General features: G+C 36.9%; 1 protein-coding gene across 1 annotated transcript in view; it reads left to right on the top strand.

Moving 5' to 3' along the window:
• Vwde (von Willebrand factor D and EGF domains) overlaps positions 1–20822 on the top strand; it is a 76634-nt gene that overhangs the window by 23103 nt on the left and 32709 nt on the right. The window contains exons 14-26 of the mRNA XM_042695893.1: positions 831–961; positions 3261–3416; positions 3543–3647; positions 6083–6197; positions 7634–7884; positions 9036–9255; positions 9355–9492; positions 11958–12512; positions 13431–13526; positions 13610–13705; positions 15437–15532; positions 16593–16688; positions 18293–18388. Of these exons, the coding sequence (XP_042551827.1) occupies positions 831–961; positions 3261–3416; positions 3543–3647; positions 6083–6197; positions 7634–7884; positions 9036–9255; positions 9355–9492; positions 11958–12512; positions 13431–13526; positions 13610–13705; positions 15437–15532; positions 16593–16688; positions 18293–18388 (2151 nt within the window). The remainder of the gene's footprint in view (positions 1–830; positions 962–3260; positions 3417–3542; positions 3648–6082; positions 6198–7633; positions 7885–9035; positions 9256–9354; positions 9493–11957; positions 12513–13430; positions 13527–13609; positions 13706–15436; positions 15533–16592; positions 16689–18292; positions 18389–20822) is intronic.

The raw sequence follows: 20822 nt of genomic DNA, 5'->3' as shown, positions 1-20822 counted from the left end.
TTTAGTATGTTAGAGCTTATAAAGATTACATAAGGCAAGATCCATATTGCATTCATTATTACAGTAATGATTTCTCCTGATTCACTGTAATAGGTGAAATTCTTACAACTGCCTGTAAGCACATTAGGATCTCGAGTGCCATGTCTTTCCAGGCCCAAGCCCTTCCTCTGTCACCCTATTGTTCTCTCCAGACCCTGTGGTCTCTGTGCTGTTCTTTGGAAATGCCAGGCTTTTGGCTGGGGGTATGACACAAATGGTAGAGCACTTGCCTAATAAATGCAATAATAGGCAAAAGCAGCAATTGTTAGGTAGTAATACTAACTACTATATCTATAATGAGATTATTATTAGTTTTAAAATACCAGATGTATAATGGGTTAATTCAATATTAAATACATGCTAGCAATTAACTAGTTTAATACTACTAGCTAAACTATTTTACTACAAAATACAGTACCCTACTGAAATATTTTCTTACAAATATACATTTTTTCCCTTAGTCTGCATATATAATGTAAACTCATATGCAAGCCAAAATGTATTTTGTTAAGGTAGTTATTAGTACCTCTCCTTAATTAATGATAAATATTTTAAAAACCTTAACAAAATGCATATTTAGATACTGATAGTATCTATACCATCCTTTTTATTGGTTTGATGGTAGATGTTAGCATTTCTGTTAATACCAGATTACAATTAATGTGTAATGGGTTAATTCCTATAAAATATTTTGAGTAAGCTTTGAAATATTATCTTATGTATGCTTTTAATTCGGGCCTTGAAACTAATTGTTCTGACTTTTTGTGTTATTTCTTCTATTTTGTTCAAAGATAAGACCCCTGAAATAACTGAACTTGAGAATGCTGGATTCTGTGATGTTCAGAGATATAACTGTGTGATGGTCAGAGTTTTTGGTGAAGACTTCAAGACTTCTATTAAGTGTGAAGTTACCAAGCTGCAAGTATGATTATTATGGACTTTATGACAAAACATTTGAAACAATTGAGTTTAAGAATAATTCAGACTCATTTTATCTCGGTTTAGTTTTGTCAATTAGTTAGCAGAAAACCCCCCAGAAGACATTAAGTCCACAAAGTCTACAGAGAAATTCCTTTGTTCCTTAAGTTTAAGATTTATCTTTTTAATTGGATGTGGTGGCTCAAACCTGCTATTCCAGCTATGCAGGAGGTAGAGAAAAAGGAAATTATGATTTCAGGCTAGCCTGGGCAAAAGGTTAGCAAAAATCCATTCCAACAAACAAGCTAGGCCTGGTGGTATAAAAACCAAGCACTGGGATGCAAATTTATAATCCCAGCTCTATGAGAGGTCTAAGTAGAAGACTCCAGCCTGAAGCCAGAACTGAGCCAGACTTTACCAGAAAGATAAGCCAGCCTCCCCAGAGGAGGCTGAGGGCTGTGGTTGAAGTGGTAGCGCACTTGCCTCACAAGTGAGGATGTAAATTCAAATTCCAGTACTGCCAACAAAAAGCTGCCTTATTTACAAATTCTATTGAGATATTTTACATCATTGCTATTGAAATACAGACTTACTAGTTACAGTCAAAATAACAAACTAAAAGGATATCAAGAAATCTCTGTCTGATTTTACTATCCAGATGGCAGTTTCCTCTATGCTTCCAAAAGATAAATTTCAAACCCTTTCTGCATAGCCCTTCAAGACGAGGTTAAGCCTTAGTGGCTTTGTTTTCATTACACATTATTTCAATCTCAGTGATAGCAATGATAAAGTGGCATATTGTGTGGTTTTCCACGTTCTGTTTCTTTACATAAGAGTATCCAAAGCATGTACTAGAAACTCACAGGATATTTATGAGTAGTCAGGACATATAATCCTGTTCATTTGGGGTAGACCAACATTAGAGGGTACGAAAACTAAAATCAGTTTCCACATCACAAACCAAGGGGACCTTGCATTCCTGAAGTACAATGACTACACCAAGACATTCCATCCTCTGCTAGAGAAAAACCACTGTCAGATCTGCAATCAAATAAAGAAATTTATATTATGGCTTATTTTTCAATCTCCAATTTTCAACATGGTGGTTTCTACAAGCCACACACTAGAATGTGCTTGGCTATCTTTGTTTTTGTTTTTGTTTTTTTTTTTTCTGCTGTCCTGCAGTATTGAGCCATCAGCATACTGCATGACCAGTGATAAATGGGGGAAAATACTCTACAACCAAAACAATTTTACGTGAAAACCTAACATTTGCAACAGAATATACTTTCTTTCCATATAATTACTAGTTGTCAGAACAAAATTATTCTGACTTTTCCAGTTTAGGCCCTATGGTATTTTTACAACACTGTAAAACAATATCTAAAGTGTAGCTTATGCATTACATGCCACTGAGTTCATAAATAGGAGTAACTAGTTAGAATTTTACTTTTAAATGGTGTATAAAATAGTTCAAGCAAAAAGGCCCCTTTAATGAAGATTGTACATTTCTTATAGAATTGAGGAGAAGAATATAGACAAATTCCCAGAGGGAAAAATAACTTGAACGTGTTGACATTTGGACACTGTGACAAAAATTTACTTGCAAATTTTTATCAGTTCTATTCTTTCTGGGCTTCATTTTTCATTTTTCTATACACTTGTTTTCTACATATACTTTACATGGTCAAGAGTAGTTCCACAGTTCTATCTGGAATCTCAAGCCACCAGAGACAAACTGGTCCAACATTCTGTTTAGTATAAAGTTGAATTATTCCAAGGAGTGAAAGCACTAACTTTGTTAGTCCTTCCCCTGAACAAGAGAGGGATAGTCAGGGAGGTGGATTGTATGACATCCTAAGAACTTAGTACTACCCATAACGAAGAGGGACAAAGGCAATTTCAAGTAGATGAAGAAGGCGTGAAGTTCTACAAGAGAAAACGAGAAAGTTTTAGATGAGAAAATCCATCCATTAGGCGTTATCTATGTAGTCAGGTGTGTGTTCTTTTGCTCCAAAAATCATTGCACAGTGATTCATCATATATGCAAATATTGATCATTTCTTCAAGTTGAACACTGAAGTAAACACACACTTATTAGGGGCAGTTTATATTCACTTACAATGTCTATGTTTTCATTATTTTGAGTGCAGTTCACTCTCCATAGGTTTTTGTTTCTTCATTGTATATTCTATTGTGGTAGACATATACCTTAACGTTTGTATTTGACCATATGTAAGTCACTATCTGAATATTTTTCTGGTTTAACAGAAATTAATTTCTTTCTCATTTAATGCCTTCAGTATAATGGCCATAAATGGGTGCTGGGAGAATCCATCTCTGTTCAGACGATCTTTCAGAGCAGCAGAACTGTTGATTGTCACTTACCAACTGAGGTCCAGCAGGCTAATTCCATGGATCTGATGGGTGAGAGCTCAGTTGTGAAGTGGCAGTTAAAGGTAAAGTGGTAACAACAATAAAAGATATATTTTTATTTATAAACATAGTACATAGTCATGAAAATTCCTGAGTTTATGATGCTACATTCAGAACAAATCATCTTACTATAGAACTGCATCTTGCAGGTGTCTAATGATGGTTACAAATATAGTAATCCCAAAGTATTGGTCATATACAATGGAACTTGTCAAATTTGTGGTCCCTATGAAAATGACTCATGTACTATCAAGGTATGTATGTTTTCACCTACTTGCACATTTTCTCACTGGAAGTCTTACTCCCTATGCTAATGCTATATCTGTTGTAGTTTTTCCACCTTTATATTAGAAAGACATAGAGAAATGCCTTCCTCACATTTATAAAAGGTTAATTGTAATTGTTCCTTTTTCTATACTGAAATGACAGATAAGAGGTAAGCATCACTATTTTGATTGGCCGGTTCTTTCCTTCCTTCCTTCCTTCCTTCCTTCCTTCTTTCCTTCCTTCCTTCCTTCTTTCCTTCCTTCCTTCCTTCCTTCATTCCTTCCTTCCTTCCTTCCTTCTTTCCTTCCTTTTCTTTTTTTTAATGATAAGAAAGGGCCAAATTTTCTTAGATTATATGGGTCATGCATACAGATTGTTTATTTCTAAAAAATTAAAAGATGAGGTTCATACTATACGGATTGTTTTTTAGTAGCAATTTTTTTCATATCAGATGTCTCTGTTGTTAGTTACTTTTATGGCAAAAGGTAATCAGTTGACTAGAGCTTGTATAAGGTTAGAACTTTTACAGAGAAGTGTTTTATTTGTTTTTATATTATCCCTTCCATTTTGTTTTTATCTCTCTCTTTTTTTTGTCAGTCCTGGGGCTTGAACTCAGCTCTTCAGCTCAAGGCTAGCACACTACCATTTGAGCCACAGTGACACTTCTGGTTTTCTGGTGGTTTATTAGAAATAAACTTTCCTGCTTTGAACCGAGATCCTCAGATTTCAGCCTCCTGAGTAGTTAGGATTACAACAGTCATGAGCCACCAGTGCTGGGCTTTTTTTTTATCTTTAAGTAGTTATCCAAAGGGGTTACCAATCAACATGTTAGTTTCTAAGTAAGATGCATCTTAATGAGTGTCTCACCTTTCCTTATTCTTCTCCTTTCCTCCCATCTCCATCCCCGAGCGTTTTTTTTTTTTTTTTGTCGGTCGTGGGGCTTGAACTCTGGGCCTGGGCGCTGTCCCTCAGCTCTTCAGCTCAAGGTGAGTGCTCCACCACTTGAGCTACAGCGTCACTTCCAGTTTTCTAGTGGTTTATTGGAGATAGGAGTCTCACAGACTTTCCTGCCCAGGCTGGCTTTGAACCACAATCCTCAGATCTCAGCCTCCTGAGTAGCTAGGATTACAGGCGTGAGCCACCGGTGCCTGGCAAATTTTTTTTTTTTGGGAGGGGAGTCCTGTCGTGGGGCTTGAACTCTGGGCCTGGACGCTGTCCCTCAGCTCTTCTGCTCAAGGCTCGCACTCTACCACTTGAGCCACAGCACCATTTCCGGCTTTTTTTTTCTGCTTATGTGGTGCTGAGGAATCGAACCCAGGGCCTCATGCATGCAAAGCAAGCGCTCTACCACTGAGCCACCTTCCCAGCTCTAGATTATTATTATTTTTTTTGACAGCTAGATTCTTCGGGCTATGTAAACTAAGATCTTCCCACTATACTCTCATCTTTATGTCTATCTAGTTTACTGGGCTTTTATTAAATAAATGAATTGATTACTTAACAGATACCAGAGACCCAGTATTATTCAATCTCAAAATTGATGAGCATACAAGTTTTACACACACATATACACACACACACACACACACATATACTCTCTCTCTCTCTCTCTCTCTCTCTCTCACACACACACACACACACACACACACACAATGAAGTTCTGGTTCTTGAGAAGCTGATTTTATTTTTACTGCTTATCTCATTGACATATCAATAAGTACTTTCTAAATATTGTTATACAAGATTGTGCTATTTTTGTTTCTTTGTATGTTCCTCCCCCATGGTACAACCCCTGTTTTCACTGTATTTGATGTCTGTGCCCTGCATTTTCTTGGGCTATTTTTATTCTAGTTCTTATTTAGTATTCTAAGTAATATCTAAGGAGATTTTGTAAAATAACAGTGTTTATAGTCAAATTTGGATTTTCAGAATAAAATTTGGTTTTCTCAAACTAAGAAAGTCTGCTACATTGAATGTTCTTTTTCTGAATGCCATAATCTCCTTCAACTATTTTTTGTAATATTTTTTGTAACATAACTACAAATTAATGTGAATTTTTAGGACACACAAAAGAAAATGACAATTTGTTATTTAGTAAAATACTTTCAGCATAAGTTTATCAGTGAAAAGAAGTTTTTCCTCTCATGTTATTTATAAGCTATTCACTATATTTTTTTTACAGTTCCCATGTATTCTTCCAGGTAGATCAATTCCATAGGCATTTATACCTATTACAGGAAATAATTTATCTTCTAGCACACACTTATAATTACAAGATAAAAAAATTGTAATCAAATCAGAGCTATACTACACTTTATTGGAATCATCCTTCTATATGTTGCTATAATCTATCCACAATTTTTATGTACTAGCTATAACTTGTCTTTATTGTTATTTTCCTTTTTAAAAATTTTTCCACTAGGAAACTGTTTGTGTTATAGATGGGCTCTGCTACGCTGAAGGCGACAAAAATCCAACTATGTCATGTTTGATTTGTAAACCACAAACCTCAAAATTTACTTGGTCCTATTTAGAAAGTAAGTTATTGTTTATTAATGCATATATTTCATGTATTAACTCATATATATGGATCAGTTTTAGAGTGTATTTGGACCAGAAGTCACAGAAATGTGTTTTAGATAGATGAACACTTTATCTAATTAGCATTTTTCCTAACACTGTATTTTAATTTGCTGTCAGAAATATGAGTTTATTTTGTAAACTGTCATGCATTGGGTATTAACATTTGGGTCAATGACAGGTCACAGATACGATGGAGAGCCCATAAAATTATATCACCTAGTGACATCATAGCTGCCTGACTTTGGGAACTGAACTTTATGATAGTGACAAAATAACAAAATTATCTAAAAATCCATTTCTCAGAACTTCACCCCCACCGTTAGTTATAAGTGGGTGCCTTTTTTAAAATGGCTGTGTTATGACCAATTTATGAAGATCCATAATGTTTTGAGGATGAGGAAATTTTGAAAACAAACCATGCTGCTTATTAAAACATACCCTTGGCAGAATGGGGGCAGAGCCGTGGCCTTAGTGCTTCATTGATGTAGCAAACACAGTGCTGCTTAGTAGAGTCACTTAATTCTGCCTACATAAAAACGGTGTTAAATTATTTTGTAAGCGTAAGGGGAGCCCCCAGATACAGTCACTTTATTAGTGTGTGTGGCTGGCCACAGGGAAGGCTCTGAAGGAGCAAGGGAGTTATATAATTAATGGCTCTCATTAATTGGGAAAGCAGGTTCAGTGATGAAAACTGAGGGAGTCAAATAAGAAAGATAGTCTAAGCCAGGCGTTGGTGGCTCACACCTGTAATCCTAGCTACTCAGGAGGCTGAGATCTGAGGATCACAGTTCAAAGCCAGCTTGGGCAAAAAAGTCTGTGAGACTTTTATCTCCAATTAACCAACAGAAAACTGGAAGTGGTGCTGTGGCTCAAGTGGTAGAGCACTAGCCTTGAGCTGAAGAGCTGAGGGACAACACCCAGGCCCAGAGTTCAAGACCCATGAGCGACAAAAAAATAAAAAAGAAAAAAGAAATATAGCCTAGACAGTGAAGGAGTGGAAGGAGAACGTTCATGAAGAGAATGTGTGAGAGAGAACACACAAGTGCTCATCAGCAGAGAGATTGTGAACACAGAGGAGGAAGCAAAAAGGAAGTGCATCAGTATGGGAAGTCTATCCATCACGGCAGTAGCAATGTACTTAGGCATTTCATGCTGTATCTAAAGTGTTTTGATGCTTCCATAGCCAAACTTGTGGTTTGCACGTGACAGTTACTTTTACATTTTCTTAGAATGGAACTCAAGTTGCTCTGCTTAAAAGACTGAAAGGAGCTAATAGAGCTTTTTAATCAGAGTTTAGCTTCAACAGCCTCTCTACTGGACTCTGAATCATGTTTTTTTTTTTTTTTTCTTTTTTACACAGGCACAAAATTAAATGCTCTCTCTGTTACAGGAAACCAACCTCCTATGATTCAATCCTTGCAAGACAAAATACAGACCTTTTATGGAGAAAATTTTGAGTACCAGATCATGGCCCTGGATCTAGAAGGTTCTGAGATCCATTTTACATTGGATTCTGGTCCTGAAGGAGCAAGTATTTCTTCTGCAGGACTTCTTACATGGAAAGCAGAGGCACAGATTCCCCCACCATTCTCCATACGCCTTCAGGATGACTGTGGTGCTGAGGCAAATGTCAAAATTCAGGTCATACTTGTAATTACATTATTATCACTGGGTCCTCTGCTAAGGAAACATATTGTCTTAATTTCAAACAGCAATAAAGTTCTTTACCATTGTATGCTTGATAGTTCCTTGAAACCTTAGAGACAGTGAGGCCCAGAGCCTGGATCTAAGTGAACAATCTCCACCATTTTATTCTGTACTTAACTATGATAAGGAAGCAGAACTCATTCATTTCCACCTCCACTAATGGCCTCTTAGTAAAATGAGAACAATAATTATACCCTTTTCTTCAGATTAAAGACTTTCATATTCTAGTTACTTTTGCTCACTCATCAATGTGACTATCATAAACTTTAAAAATTTGTACACTGTTTATAAGCCATAATTGTCTTGGGGCTTGGGATATAGTGTTTTCTTGACATTAGAAAGGATATGTATTCCATACCATGATAATGTAGGAATTAAAGTCATCATTTTCTCTCTAGATTTGAGAATAATCAGAGTAATTAATTGGTTCCCTGGTGGGTGATTTCCCCTCTAATTATTTAATTTACTTTATAACAATTGATCATCTTTCTTACTGGGTGTGGTGGTATGTACCCATAATCCCCAAACTAAGGAGACTGAGGCCAGAAGAGCACAAATCAAATATCTTCTCAGGCTACATAATGTGACACCAGCTTAGATGCATAGAGAGAATATATCTCAAAAATAATAAGGGTATAAAGAGAATTTGTGGGTGGAGTCAAGACTCAAGCAGAAGATCGCTTGTGTAGCAAACGAGCTCTTGAGTTCAATCCCTGGTACAAGAAAGAAGGAAAGATGGGAGGAATGAAGATAAGAAGACAAGAAGGCAGGAAAGAAAGAAGAAAGGAAGGAAAGAAGAAAAAGAGGAAAGAAAGAAAAGAAAGAAGAACACATGAACAAAAGAAAGGAAGAAAGGATGAACTTGATCATCGTGGAAAATTTCTTGAAATATTGTCATCAGTATGTATGTTTTGGTTGTGCTCTTGACCCTGGGCATAAGCTGCCTTATTAAATTATTTTAATATCTTATATGTAATATATATTGCAAAAAATACCTGATTGGATCATACACAAAAAATATACATGCCTATTAGGGCATTGACTGAAGTTAATTTTATTTCAAATATTTATTTTTTCTTTTGTAGGTGGCTGTAAAATCTTGCGACTGCTTGAATGGTGGATTGTGTGAGTCCGACAGGAGCTTTCCTCCAGGGAGTGGCGCATACTTGTGTGTCTGCTTGCCTGGCTTCCAGGGTGGTCGTTGTGAAGAGGATGTCAGTGAGTGCCAATCAAACCCTTGTGGCCTTGGCAGATGTCATAGAGGTTTTGACAGTTATTCTTGTGAGTGTCCACCTGAGTTCAAAGGTAACTTTTGGTTCATCATGAACTAAGTCAGAATATGAATCAATTTGAAATGGAACAGCAATGAAGAAACTATATGAATTCTTGATTCATTTCCTATAGGAAAAAACTGTGAAGAAGATGTTGATGAGTGTAAATCTGGGCCTTGCTTTCCAGGAGCAGAATGCTTCAATACCTTTGGCTCCTATTATTGTAGCTCATGTCCAAAAGGATTTTATAGTGATGGGAAAACATGTCACAGTAAGAGTTCCTATTTTCTTTTCTGCTATGGGATGATTTCTGATGCATTTAATTTATTTGAGTGAGTTGACTCCATTCTCTCATTCACTCCTGTGTTACCTTGGTGCATATGCATCATCTTGTAAACTGAAATAAATGAAGAGGATACAGAAATGTAGGAGACATGTACTCTGATTGAATAGGCAAGAATGGAGTATCAAGGAATATGACTAGTGATCACAAATCGCAGTAAGGGATTCTTTGTTTTTGAATAGAAGTACAGCATGAATAGAAGGAATGGTATATAGGGCATCATGGCTTCCTGGAAGGATAAGAAGACACTTGAAAAAGGAAATATCTAGTCTATGCTAGAACTATAGGATCTGCAGGGTAACGAAGAGAAAAAGCATTCTGGAAAGATGGAGCAGCACGGGAAAAGGCACAGGGGCCTGGAGCACCACAGGATGCCTGGGACCTTGTAAATAATTCACTAGGAAAACGAATCAAGGAGAGCTCCTAAGAGAGTTGAAGCTGGAGACAGTCAGCAGACAGACATAGGGGAATCATGTAAAGTTTTGAAAGGAGAAGTTTGGTAAGGTTTGCATTTGAGAAAATTATTTTTAACTAATACAGAAGAATGGATCATTTATGAATAAAGAATGACACCAGTCTAAAGGTAAGAAAGGTCATAACAATGTTCATTCTCATTGAGATTCTTATTCTCAAGGTTATTCCCTACCAGTAAGGAGAAAGGGATGTCAGCAGCATGGAAAGACTTAATTCTGAGGGCAGAATTGACTGGAGGTGTGTGAGTGGTACTAAGGACAGTTCTGTTAGTCAGCATGAGCTACCGTGACAGACAACCAGACACTGAATGCTGCTCACTCAACTGTATTTTTCCCCCTCACAATTCTAGGTAGAAGCTCAAGATGAAGGTGCTGGTTTAATTGGTTTCAGGGAGAGCTTCTTGGATTTCAGAGAGCTATCTTCTTCCGTCTTTCCTCTGTGTGTGCTTTTCTAGTTCCTCTTTTGCATTGTAGGATAAAAGTCCTTTATATCATGGCCTCTCTCCTCTTACTCATGTAACTTTATCCCTTTTGGCTGTTTAGGTTTGAATTTTCAATCACCCTAAAGGAGCATTCAGTAACTGGTACATGCTCTACCCACAGTCCCACTACTACTAAAATCCTCTTGGGCAAAGAGAGAATCTCCCACTTGCCATTAAACTCAATTATGAATCTCATGGGAAATTTGGAGAAAGCTGTTTCTTCAGGTTATGAATATGTGGACAAGGTTCTCAGTGCAAATCTGAGTCTGGATAAGCTACAAGTTCCTGCAAATAACAGTAGTCTTTTAAGCATTCATGCAAAAAGCTCCCGTGGTAATGTATAGGACATTTTCCAGAGTGTGGATTATGTTTTACGTTTTAGGTGGATTAAGATTAAGTTTTAAATATATTAATTCAATGCATAGGACTGATTCTGTAGCAGAAGGTTTGCCTAAAAGACAGTATGTCAACTGATTCCTTATTTTGAGAAGGTTGCAATCCAAGTGACATGAATATTTTATGCTTCTGTGCACTGTTCTTTGGTTTTATGATAGCTGAGCTCTGATCTGATTTCTGCGTACAAATTTACAGTTGAAACACATCTTTTAAATGAAATTACTACACAAACTATGGTTGTCACAAGGTCTGACAAAAGCTTAATTAAGGAAAAGGATAGTGAAATCTCCAAACAGAGAGAAAGCTATGTTGAGCCAACAAACGGATATCGCTCTAGTAAGTAATGGTGTTATATCAACTTTAATGACAAGTCATAATTGGTATGTGTTTTCTATAACTCGAATATATTTATTCCTTAGGTAGTTTTGTTTTTAGAAAACCACTATAGCTACATGCAACTAGAAATGTTTTTTTTCTTTCCTTATCTATTAATTCTTCTGTTTTATAGTCTAGAAAAGTATGTTCATATTGTATAATGAACAAAAGATAGAATCAATTAAAATTATTTCCTGGGAGCTTATTATTATTTTTTAAAACTTTTTTGTTTGTCGGTCATGACGCTTGAACTCTGGGCCTGGGTACTGTCCCTGAACTCTTCAGCTCAAGGCTAGCACTCTACCACTTGAGCCACAGCGCCACTTCTGGGTTTTCTGGTGGTTAATTGGAGATAAGAGCCTAATAGACTTTCCTACCTGGGCTGGCTTTGAACTGTGATCCTCAGATCTCAGCCTCCTGAGTAGCTAGGATTACAGGTGTGAGCCACCAGCACCCAGTTTATTTTTTAACTTCTATAGTAGCTAAACTTCTCTGCTATCTTGGGTCACCCAATAGCTTTGCAGTATCACAACTTTATGGTTCCGACTATGATGCTATGCTTATTGAAGAACCTAAATAAAAAATGAATAACTCAATAATATTGCGCTAGAGTTCAACATTAATAAATGAAACTGGATGACATTTCTATTTCCTTTTGGTTGTTTAGGTTTGGATTTTCAATCACCTCAAAAGGAGTATTCAGTAACTGCTACAAGCTTTGCCCACAGTCCCACTACTACTCAAAACCTTTTGAGCACAGAGAGCATCTCCCAATTGCCATTAAACTCAACTATGGCTCTCATGGGTAATTTGAAGAAAGCTATTTCTCATCAGATGTCGGGTTATGAATATGTGGACAAGGTTCTCAGTGCAAATCTGGATGAGCTACAAGTTCCTGCAAATAACACTAGTCTTTCAAGCATTAATTCAAACAGCTCCTTTGGTGATGAAAAGGACATTTTCCAGAGCGTGATCCAAAGAGAGATGGGAAGACATCATTCTCAGATTAACACGTCCCTCCAAACATACAGCCAGTTTGCATCTGCATTACCAGTGACTAAAGCAGTGACAGTTTTGTCAGGAAAGTCTGGATCAACCAAAACATCAACTTGCACTAAGTCATCCTGTTTTCTTGGAGTTTCTTGTGTACCAACCAGAGATGGCCATTTCAAATGTGGACGCTGCCCTCTGGGGTACTATGGAGATGGCATCACTTGCAAAGGTAGTGTGAAAATTCTTCATAAATGTGAACTAGGAAGTTCCCATAACTAAGAAGATAGGTTTTCTATTTACTACTTTCTATTTATTTCATCCAATATTTATGGTATTTTTGATAGAAAGGGGTTTCTCCTGAGTTACTTTTAAGTATACGTAATAGGTATATTCTAGTAGAAAACTTTGGTATCAATTATGTCATAAAACTGACAACGCATACAATGAAGTTTCAAATACTATTCTTCTAAGTTCTGAAACGTCATTGCCTTTTTTTTATTGTGAAAATACGGTATAGAGGAGTTACAATTACATGGGCAAGATAATGAGTACATTTTTTTTTTTGAGGTCCGGTCAAGGGGCCTGAACTCTGGGCCTGGGCACTGTCCCTCAGCTCTTCAGCTCAAGGCTAGCGCTCTACCACTTGAGCTACAGTGCCACTTCTGGCTTTTTTCTTTTTGCTTACATGGTGCTGAGGAATTGAACCCAGTATCTCATGCATGCAAGGCAAGCGCTCTACCACTGAGCCACCTTCCCAGCCCATATGAGTACATTTCTTATCAAGCATTGTTGCCTCCTCCTTTGTTTCCCCTTCCTATCCCTTCCCATCTTCCCCCACCCCTTCATTGCCTTTTAAAAATTGTAATCTGCCATGTATGATTGACCACCACTGCCAACCTTAGGTACTGCCCTGAGGGGTAATTTCTATGTACAATACTTATTTCTTACTCTGCTAGCCATTTCTTCAATCATTTTAATAATAAAAGAAGTATAAACAAAAATGAAATCATAGATTGCTGTAGTTTCTGTTCTAATACAGTATCAAAATAATAGCATTTGAGAAAAGTTGAATTGTATCATAACTAAACATGAGGAGTATATGTATATTAAACCATCTACACAGCAATTTTTTGCTTGATTCATGCAGCTATTTGTAGACACCCTTGTGGGAAAGACAGAGAATGTGTGGCCCCCAACACGTGCAGGTGTAAAGCAGGCTACGTTGGTTCTAACTGCCAAACCGGTAGGTACAGCATTGCCTAGTTTGCATAATAAATAGAGCATTGGTAATTGAGACCTCTAAACCCTTGGCTCTATTTTATACAGCGATATGTCACCCTGCTTGCAAAAACCATGGAAAATGTGTAAAGCCTCACATTTGTGAATGTCCTCCAGGATATGGCGGAGCTACCTGCACTGAAGGTGATAAATCTAACTAAAAATCAATAATGGAGCTAAAACTAGGTGTTACTTTTTAAAAATTATTTTACTTATTTGTATTTTATTATCATTAAGTAACGTACAAAGAAGTTGACATTTGGCAAAGCAGTTCACGAATACACTGCATCTTGACCAATGTCACCCTCTTACTCCCCTTACTTTCTTTAAAATAGTTGTGAGAGATAATTCACTTTGCTTGGCATGTATTGATATATTTTACTAATGTTAGTGCATGATTCTATAGTTTTTTCCCAAATATATATTAAAATAATTCATTGAAGTTTAAAGAATACGGAATGTCAACAATCAGAGATCTAAGAAAAAAATGAATAGCTTATCTTTGGTAAAATTATCTTCCAAAATGATTTTTGGGATTTAGCTATGTTATTGGCAAAAATGATTATTAATTGACTTACCAAAGATAACTCAAAAGAAACATTACATGTAAAGTAATTAAAAGATATAAGATAGCAATGAGAAAGTATTCTTAATAAATTATTGTAAAATGATGTACAGAGCAGTTGCAGGTACATAGTCAGGTAATGAATACATTTCTTCTTGAACAGCATCATGTCCTCCCTAATTTTCTCCCACTTTTCCCCTCGCAACCCCCAAAGTTGTATAGTTCATTTCCCATAGTGCAAAATAGTGAGTTCAAAGAGAAATTTAAACAGCAATTGTATAAGTACATTGGGCTAACAAAGTGGCTTAGTAGTAGAATGTTTGCCTAGCATGCTTGAGGCCCAGAGTTCAATTCTTTGGTACCACATAAAAAGACAAACAAAAAGTTTTTAAACAATAAATAAAAAAGACATCTATAATCTTATTAGTTGCACTATTTAAGCTAAAATGTTAAGTGCAGATGGTAGATGATACTTTAAAGAAATATATTTATCATTGTTTTGAAAAAGTTTCTTTAAAAGCATATACTCTATTTAGGGGAGAATCTCCATGATGTAACTTATTTGAACAATTTTTGGACATTTTGACAAAATGAATATCCTGTGTGGATGAGGAGCTCAAGGGGAAGGGGGTAAATATAGTCATGAGATCCAATGTACTTGTATGAAAATGGAGGTGGGGGGATGGCTGAGGTTGGGGTAGATGCAGAGAATGCTGGAAGGGGTGACATTGATCCAGATACATTATATTCATGGAATGACATGTTGATTTGAGAATTCTGGTCACAATTGTTTAAAGATAGTAAAAATAAATTTAATATAAAATATTTTAAAATTAAGAATATTTTGTAGTAGATGGCACAGGCAGTTACAAATAAGGATTTGTTATATGCTTTAGTGACATGGCAAAGTATAAATTAACAAGGGAATATAAATATAGGGTAAACTAACAAAAGCTTACAACACTAATAAGGTATGAGAATATATTTATAATGCACCCTAAGATTCACTTTTCAGGACAAGTATAAAATTATATGTTTCTACCCAATTTTTAGAAGAGTTTTTCATAAACCTCTTATATTCCTGTCTGTATTGCATTCATTAGGTTTCTTTTATAAACCAAAACATGTCATGAATGCTGGTGAATGTTTCAGAGAAAGATATCCACGTAGTCTGTACTGCAGAAGGGAACTGCATGGGAAGAGCACTGAGGCCACTATTAACTGCTCTTATAAAGCTTTCTTGTGTTTGTGATATCAATTTTAATTATCATGACAAAGACCTGATTTACTAATGCAATCTGTATCCACAGAACATTGCAACCCTCCTTGTCAACATGGTGGTACATGCTTGTCTGGCAACCTCTGCACTTGTGCTTACGGTTTTGTGGGACCCAGGTGTGAAACAAGTAAGCAAAGATCCTGTGTGGTCATGATATAATGAACTTGTTTCTTTGATGAAATAAACCCACACCCTAACTAAAAACACCCACTCATGATTTCTGATGCTGAATAGCATTGGGAACAACTGTAGATGACCAATCTGAAGGCAAAGACTTATTTTTTCTGGGCATAGAAGCTCAAACTGTAATCTTAGCTACTTGGGAAACTAAGATTAGGAAGATTAAGGTTTGAGGCTAGCTTGGGTTTGTGGGACCTCAACTCAATCAATATAACCTGGATGGGTTAGTGAGCACCTTCCAGATACACAGCAAGTGTAAATGAGGGGATTAGAGTCCAAGCCAGCCTGACCATAAATGTAAGATTACATTTGAAAAGAAATTAAAGGAGAAAAAGATTGGGGGTATTGTTCTAGTGGTACAGGATCTATCTAGCAAAAGCAAGGCCTCAACTTCAAACCCAGTAACTAAATAAACAACAAAAACCATCATTTTGAGGAAGTGGCTCTGTGGTTCAAGTGATAGAGTGCCGGCCTTGAGCTGAAGAGCTCAGGGACAGAGTTCAAGCTCCACAACTGACAGAAAAAAATTTTTTTTTTAGTCTCTGAAGTAATTCTCTGAATCCTACCTTTGATCCTTCTTTGAAATAGAAGGAAGTCAAATATGTTAATTTGCATATGAATTTTCCTTTTGTCTTTATTGTTTTTAATTTTTTTCAGTGTTTTTGTTTTTGAGTTAGCATTTATGATATGCCGGGGTATTAATGTGCTATTTTAGACATGTTCTCAACTTAGTTCGAACAAATTCATCCACTCCAACATAGTCTTATTCCTATTCCTCCCCTCCCTTTTCCCACTTTTTCAAGTCTCATTTATTATGTCTGTTTACTCAACTAGCCAATTCTTATCATTAGGCTCAATGGTCTTAGAGAGCATTGAAGGCCAAACTTTATATTATGTCCCATCTATTGATTAGCAGATATGTGTGGCAGTTATGAGCTAGTTATGCAATGGCCAACAATCTGTGTTTCTCTTATTTGTCTTTTTCTTCTTTTATTCCATGACTTCAGAGGTTTGTAACAGGCACTGTGAAAATGCAGGTGAATGTCTTGAACCAGATGTTTGCCAGTGCAAGCCAGGCTGGTATGGACCCACCTGCAATACAGGTAAATCACAATTATGTTCAATGACACATGAATTAAAAGAAATATAAAATATTACAATGTCTTGAAGGCTTACACCTAACATACACACACACACACACACACAGATCTAGCGCGACAGTAATGAGATTGATCTGTCAGACATATTTTTTTAAATGCTCTCTTTTCCTTCTTATTTTTTATTGGAATGTAGATGGCATCTTACAACATTATTGTATCATTACTTTATCTCATCAATATTAGATTTTTTTTGTTCCCCTCCTCCACTTACTTGGCATGAACATAGAACATCTATTCAATGTTTTATTTTCTAGGTTTAAGATTTTATTTGTGTTTAATCACAACACAGATTTTCTATCTCATTAAAATTTCTCAAGCCAGCTGCCAGTGTCTTATGACTATAATCCTAGCTACTCAGGAGCCTGAGATCTAAGGATCCTGGTTCGAAACCAGCCAAAGCAGGAAAGTCCATGAGACTCTTATCTCCAATTAACCACTAGAAAAATAGAAGTGGCACTATGACTCAAGTGGTAGAGTGCTAGCCTCAAGCTGAAGAGCTCAGGGACAGTGCCCAGGCCCAGAGTTCAAGCCCCACAACCAAAAACTTTTTTTTTCTCTAAGTTATTCTGACTCACACACATCATGTTATTCCATTCATTTATCAAAACATCAGACAGGTTTCTTTTTTTTTTTTCTTTTGTCGGTCGTGGGGCTTGAACTCTGGGCCTGGGCGCTGTCCCTCAGCTCTTCAGCTCAAGGCGAGCACTCTACCACTTGAGCTACAGCACCACTTCCTCAGACAGGTTTCTATAGCAACAATGCATATGAGTATTTGTGTTTATCCTAACTGAACACAATGAAAATTTAAGATATAGCTTGGCAAGTTTATGTGAACTAAAGGACACAAAACATCAAATTGACTTTTGCTTTTAGTGGAAAAGGTGTATCATAAGTAAAGGAGGTAGAGATATTTATAAAAAAGACTGAGACAAGAACTTATAAGGAATATAATGAAAGCATAGTTGTTCTGAAGCAAAAGTCATAAATCAACCCTGGCGAGTTGAGTTTGGAGGAAAATAGTATTTGACATGGGCATTGGTAGATGGGTTGAAGAATAGTTTGGAGAATATCTTTCAAAGCAAAATGAAGGTAAAAAGGGGAGACCAAAGGATGTTTCTGACCATGTTAGGGCCTGAGTGTAGGTCTCCTTTTGTTGGGAAAGAAACAAAGGGTCCACAGAGCCATATGGAATTGAACAGATTGCATGCCATCCTTGTCCTGTTAGAGAGGCTGAAGTGAAACTACCTTCTCTTACACTCCTTCCCTCCACCCCCACCCCCAGTTCTCAAGGGGCATTTTGAAGGCTAACCACATACTCTACATTTGTAGCTGAATAATATTTGTGTACTTAATGAACATTCTTTCCAAGCAATTATGAAGTTATTTTATTCCTCTCTGTTTACTAAAGTCTAATCAATAGTGGATTATGGGGCTTACTTACAGTAAAAATTTAAGTATTTTATTTCGTTCCATTTTGTACTTTTATACAGCTTTCATTTTTAAAATAGTAAGGCTTTTGTGGTTGTCTTCCTTCTGCTGTTCATTAGCTCTGTGTGAGCCCATTTGCCTCAATGGTGGTTCCTGTTACAAGCCAAACACTTGCCTCTGCCCAAATGGATTCTTCGGAGCACAGTGTCAGAATGGTAATTATTCTTTCTTTATTAAGAAAAAGAAGATTATTTAGGTATCAACAGGTTTACATTCATACCAGACAACTTCTAGAGGGGAAAATCTTACTGTTTTCCTCTGTTCCTTATAATGGTTCATGAGTGGCTATCTACCCATGGCCAAGTTTGTGCAAATGCATTAGAGTTGTTATGCAAAATGGTTGTATTTCTTCAATATATGTTGTAGTCTTGGCACTTGTCTTTGCTGTTTTGTGGAACAAAGGTGTGAAAGAAATAGTCAACATTATCTTGAGTTGATAATGAAACAGTATCTTCCTTGCTGCCTTCTCTAAAAAAAGATAAACTTTGATTTATGTTAAACCCTACCATAACTTGTTATATCCAGATATCTCATGACTTTAGGTTCATTAAACACTTATGAAGAGGCATATATGCACATCACTATGAAAAGTGATGGGAGATTAAAAAAAGTGCATGATTTTCTCCTTCTTGGCCCATTATGGCCCATCATTTAATGCCTCTCCCCACATGCTGCTACAGGTTTTTATTAGAATAGAAATGTCTCAAAAGAGAATATATGCCGGGCACCGGTGGCTCAGGCCTGTAATCCTAGCTACTCAGGAGGCTGAGGGCTGAGAATCACTGTTCAAAGCCAGCGTGGGCAGGAAGGGCGGTGAGACTCTTATCTCCAATAAACCACTAGAAAATAGGAAGTGGCACTGTGGCTCAAGTGGTAAAGCACTCTCCTTGAGGTGAAAAGCACAGAGACAGTGCCCAGGCTCAGAGTTCAAGCCCCACGACTGACCAAAAAAAAAAAAAAAGTGAATATATATGTGGGAATTGATGTCAATGACTTATTTAAAATGTATTTTCAATATCGTCTGTTTTTGAGTTACACTATGAATAGAATGTATTACACTATGGATAGAATGTATTTTTAGTAAAGAACTTATTAGAACATCTTCATAATTTAAATGTTAAGATTTGTACTTTTCCTGTCTGTGATGTACTTGAACGTATAACTAGGTTTTTGTTGCTTGGAAGTTGATTAGGATAAAACTGAAGCTAAGAAAAAGAAAACATCGTCCAGACACAGGATATTGAGGTTAGGGAATGAGTTCTACTAGCTCACATTTCCTCTGAGGAACTAGTTTGAGAAATGCAAAGAAGTAAAAATATTAAATTACGACAAACCTTAGAAAATGATGGGTTTTGACTAAATCCATGCTAAAGATTATAGGTACAGTTTTGTGATGTGTGTGTGTGTGTGTGTGTGTGTGTGTGTGTTTCTTTTGTCGGCCATCGGGTTTGAACTCTGGGTTTGTGAGCTGTCCCTCAGCTCTTCAGCTCAAGGCTAGAGCTCTACCACTTGAGCCACAGCACCACTTCTGGTTTTCTAGTGGTTTACTGGAGATAAGAGTCTCACAGGCTTTTCTGCCCAGGCTGTCTTTGAATTGCGATCCTCAGATCTCAGCATACTGAGTAGCTAGGATTACAGGTGAGCTACCAGCACCAGGCTAGTTTTTTGTTTTTTGCTTTTCTAATTTAAAGAATTCTTCAGTAGTTTCTGTAATCAAACCCATGTAAATAAGACCTTACATATTTAATACAGAGTGTTATCCGCCTGTAAAAATAGAAAAAAAAGCCCTTAAGTTTAACATTTCTAGACCCATATTAGGTATAGTTTTGAGTAGAGAAACTAAGGAATTTTAAAGCTTGATTGTGCCATGATAATTACAGTAGGTGTAAGACATCTTTTAAAAAGTGTTCCTTGTTGAACATCTGTGCCACATACACACTCTCTTTCTCTCTCTCTCGCTCTCTCTCTCTCTCTCTCTCTCTCACACACACACACACACACACACACAAAGTTGGGAGGAAAACAAAATGTAGTTAAAAATTATCTAGCAATGTGGGGCTGGGAAGGTGGTTCAGTGGTAGAGCGTTTGCCTTGCATGCCTGAGGCCCTGGGTTCGATTCCTCAGCACCACATAAGCAAAAAGAAAAAAAGCCAGAAGTGGCGCTATGGCTCAAGTGGTAGAGTGCTAGCCTTGAGCTGAAGAGCTGAGAGACAGTGCCCAGGCCCAGAGTTCAGGCCCCACGACCGGACCCAAAAAAAAAATTATCTAGCAATGTAACAAATGTAATACTCTTTATTCTCCAGTTTTATATGGATTTCAAGCAATCATCTGTGTAACACAGCATTTGGTTCAAGAACTATTTTCACTTCATGTGTTTTTATAGAATTTTCCTGATTTTCTCAATAGTTATTCATAACTTGGGGCCCCTCCTTCTCCTTAAATCCCCAATTAACTGAATTACATGGGGTTTGTTAGGAGGGCCATCTGAGGTTTGTAGAGGGTCAGTTTTTCTCCTAAACCTCCTTTCCTGCTGTGTATTATGAGTAGATGGATAAATCCAAAATTTATTTCATTTTATTTTATTTCAT

This window comes from Dipodomys spectabilis, unplaced genomic scaffold (genome assembly GCF_019054845.1).
Source record: "Dipodomys spectabilis isolate Male_0828 unplaced genomic scaffold, ASM1905484v1 ptg000197l, whole genome shotgun sequence".
NCBI lineage: Eukaryota > Metazoa > Chordata > Mammalia > Rodentia > Heteromyidae > Dipodomys > Dipodomys spectabilis.
This window is presented reverse-complemented; position numbering and strand designations above follow the sequence as displayed.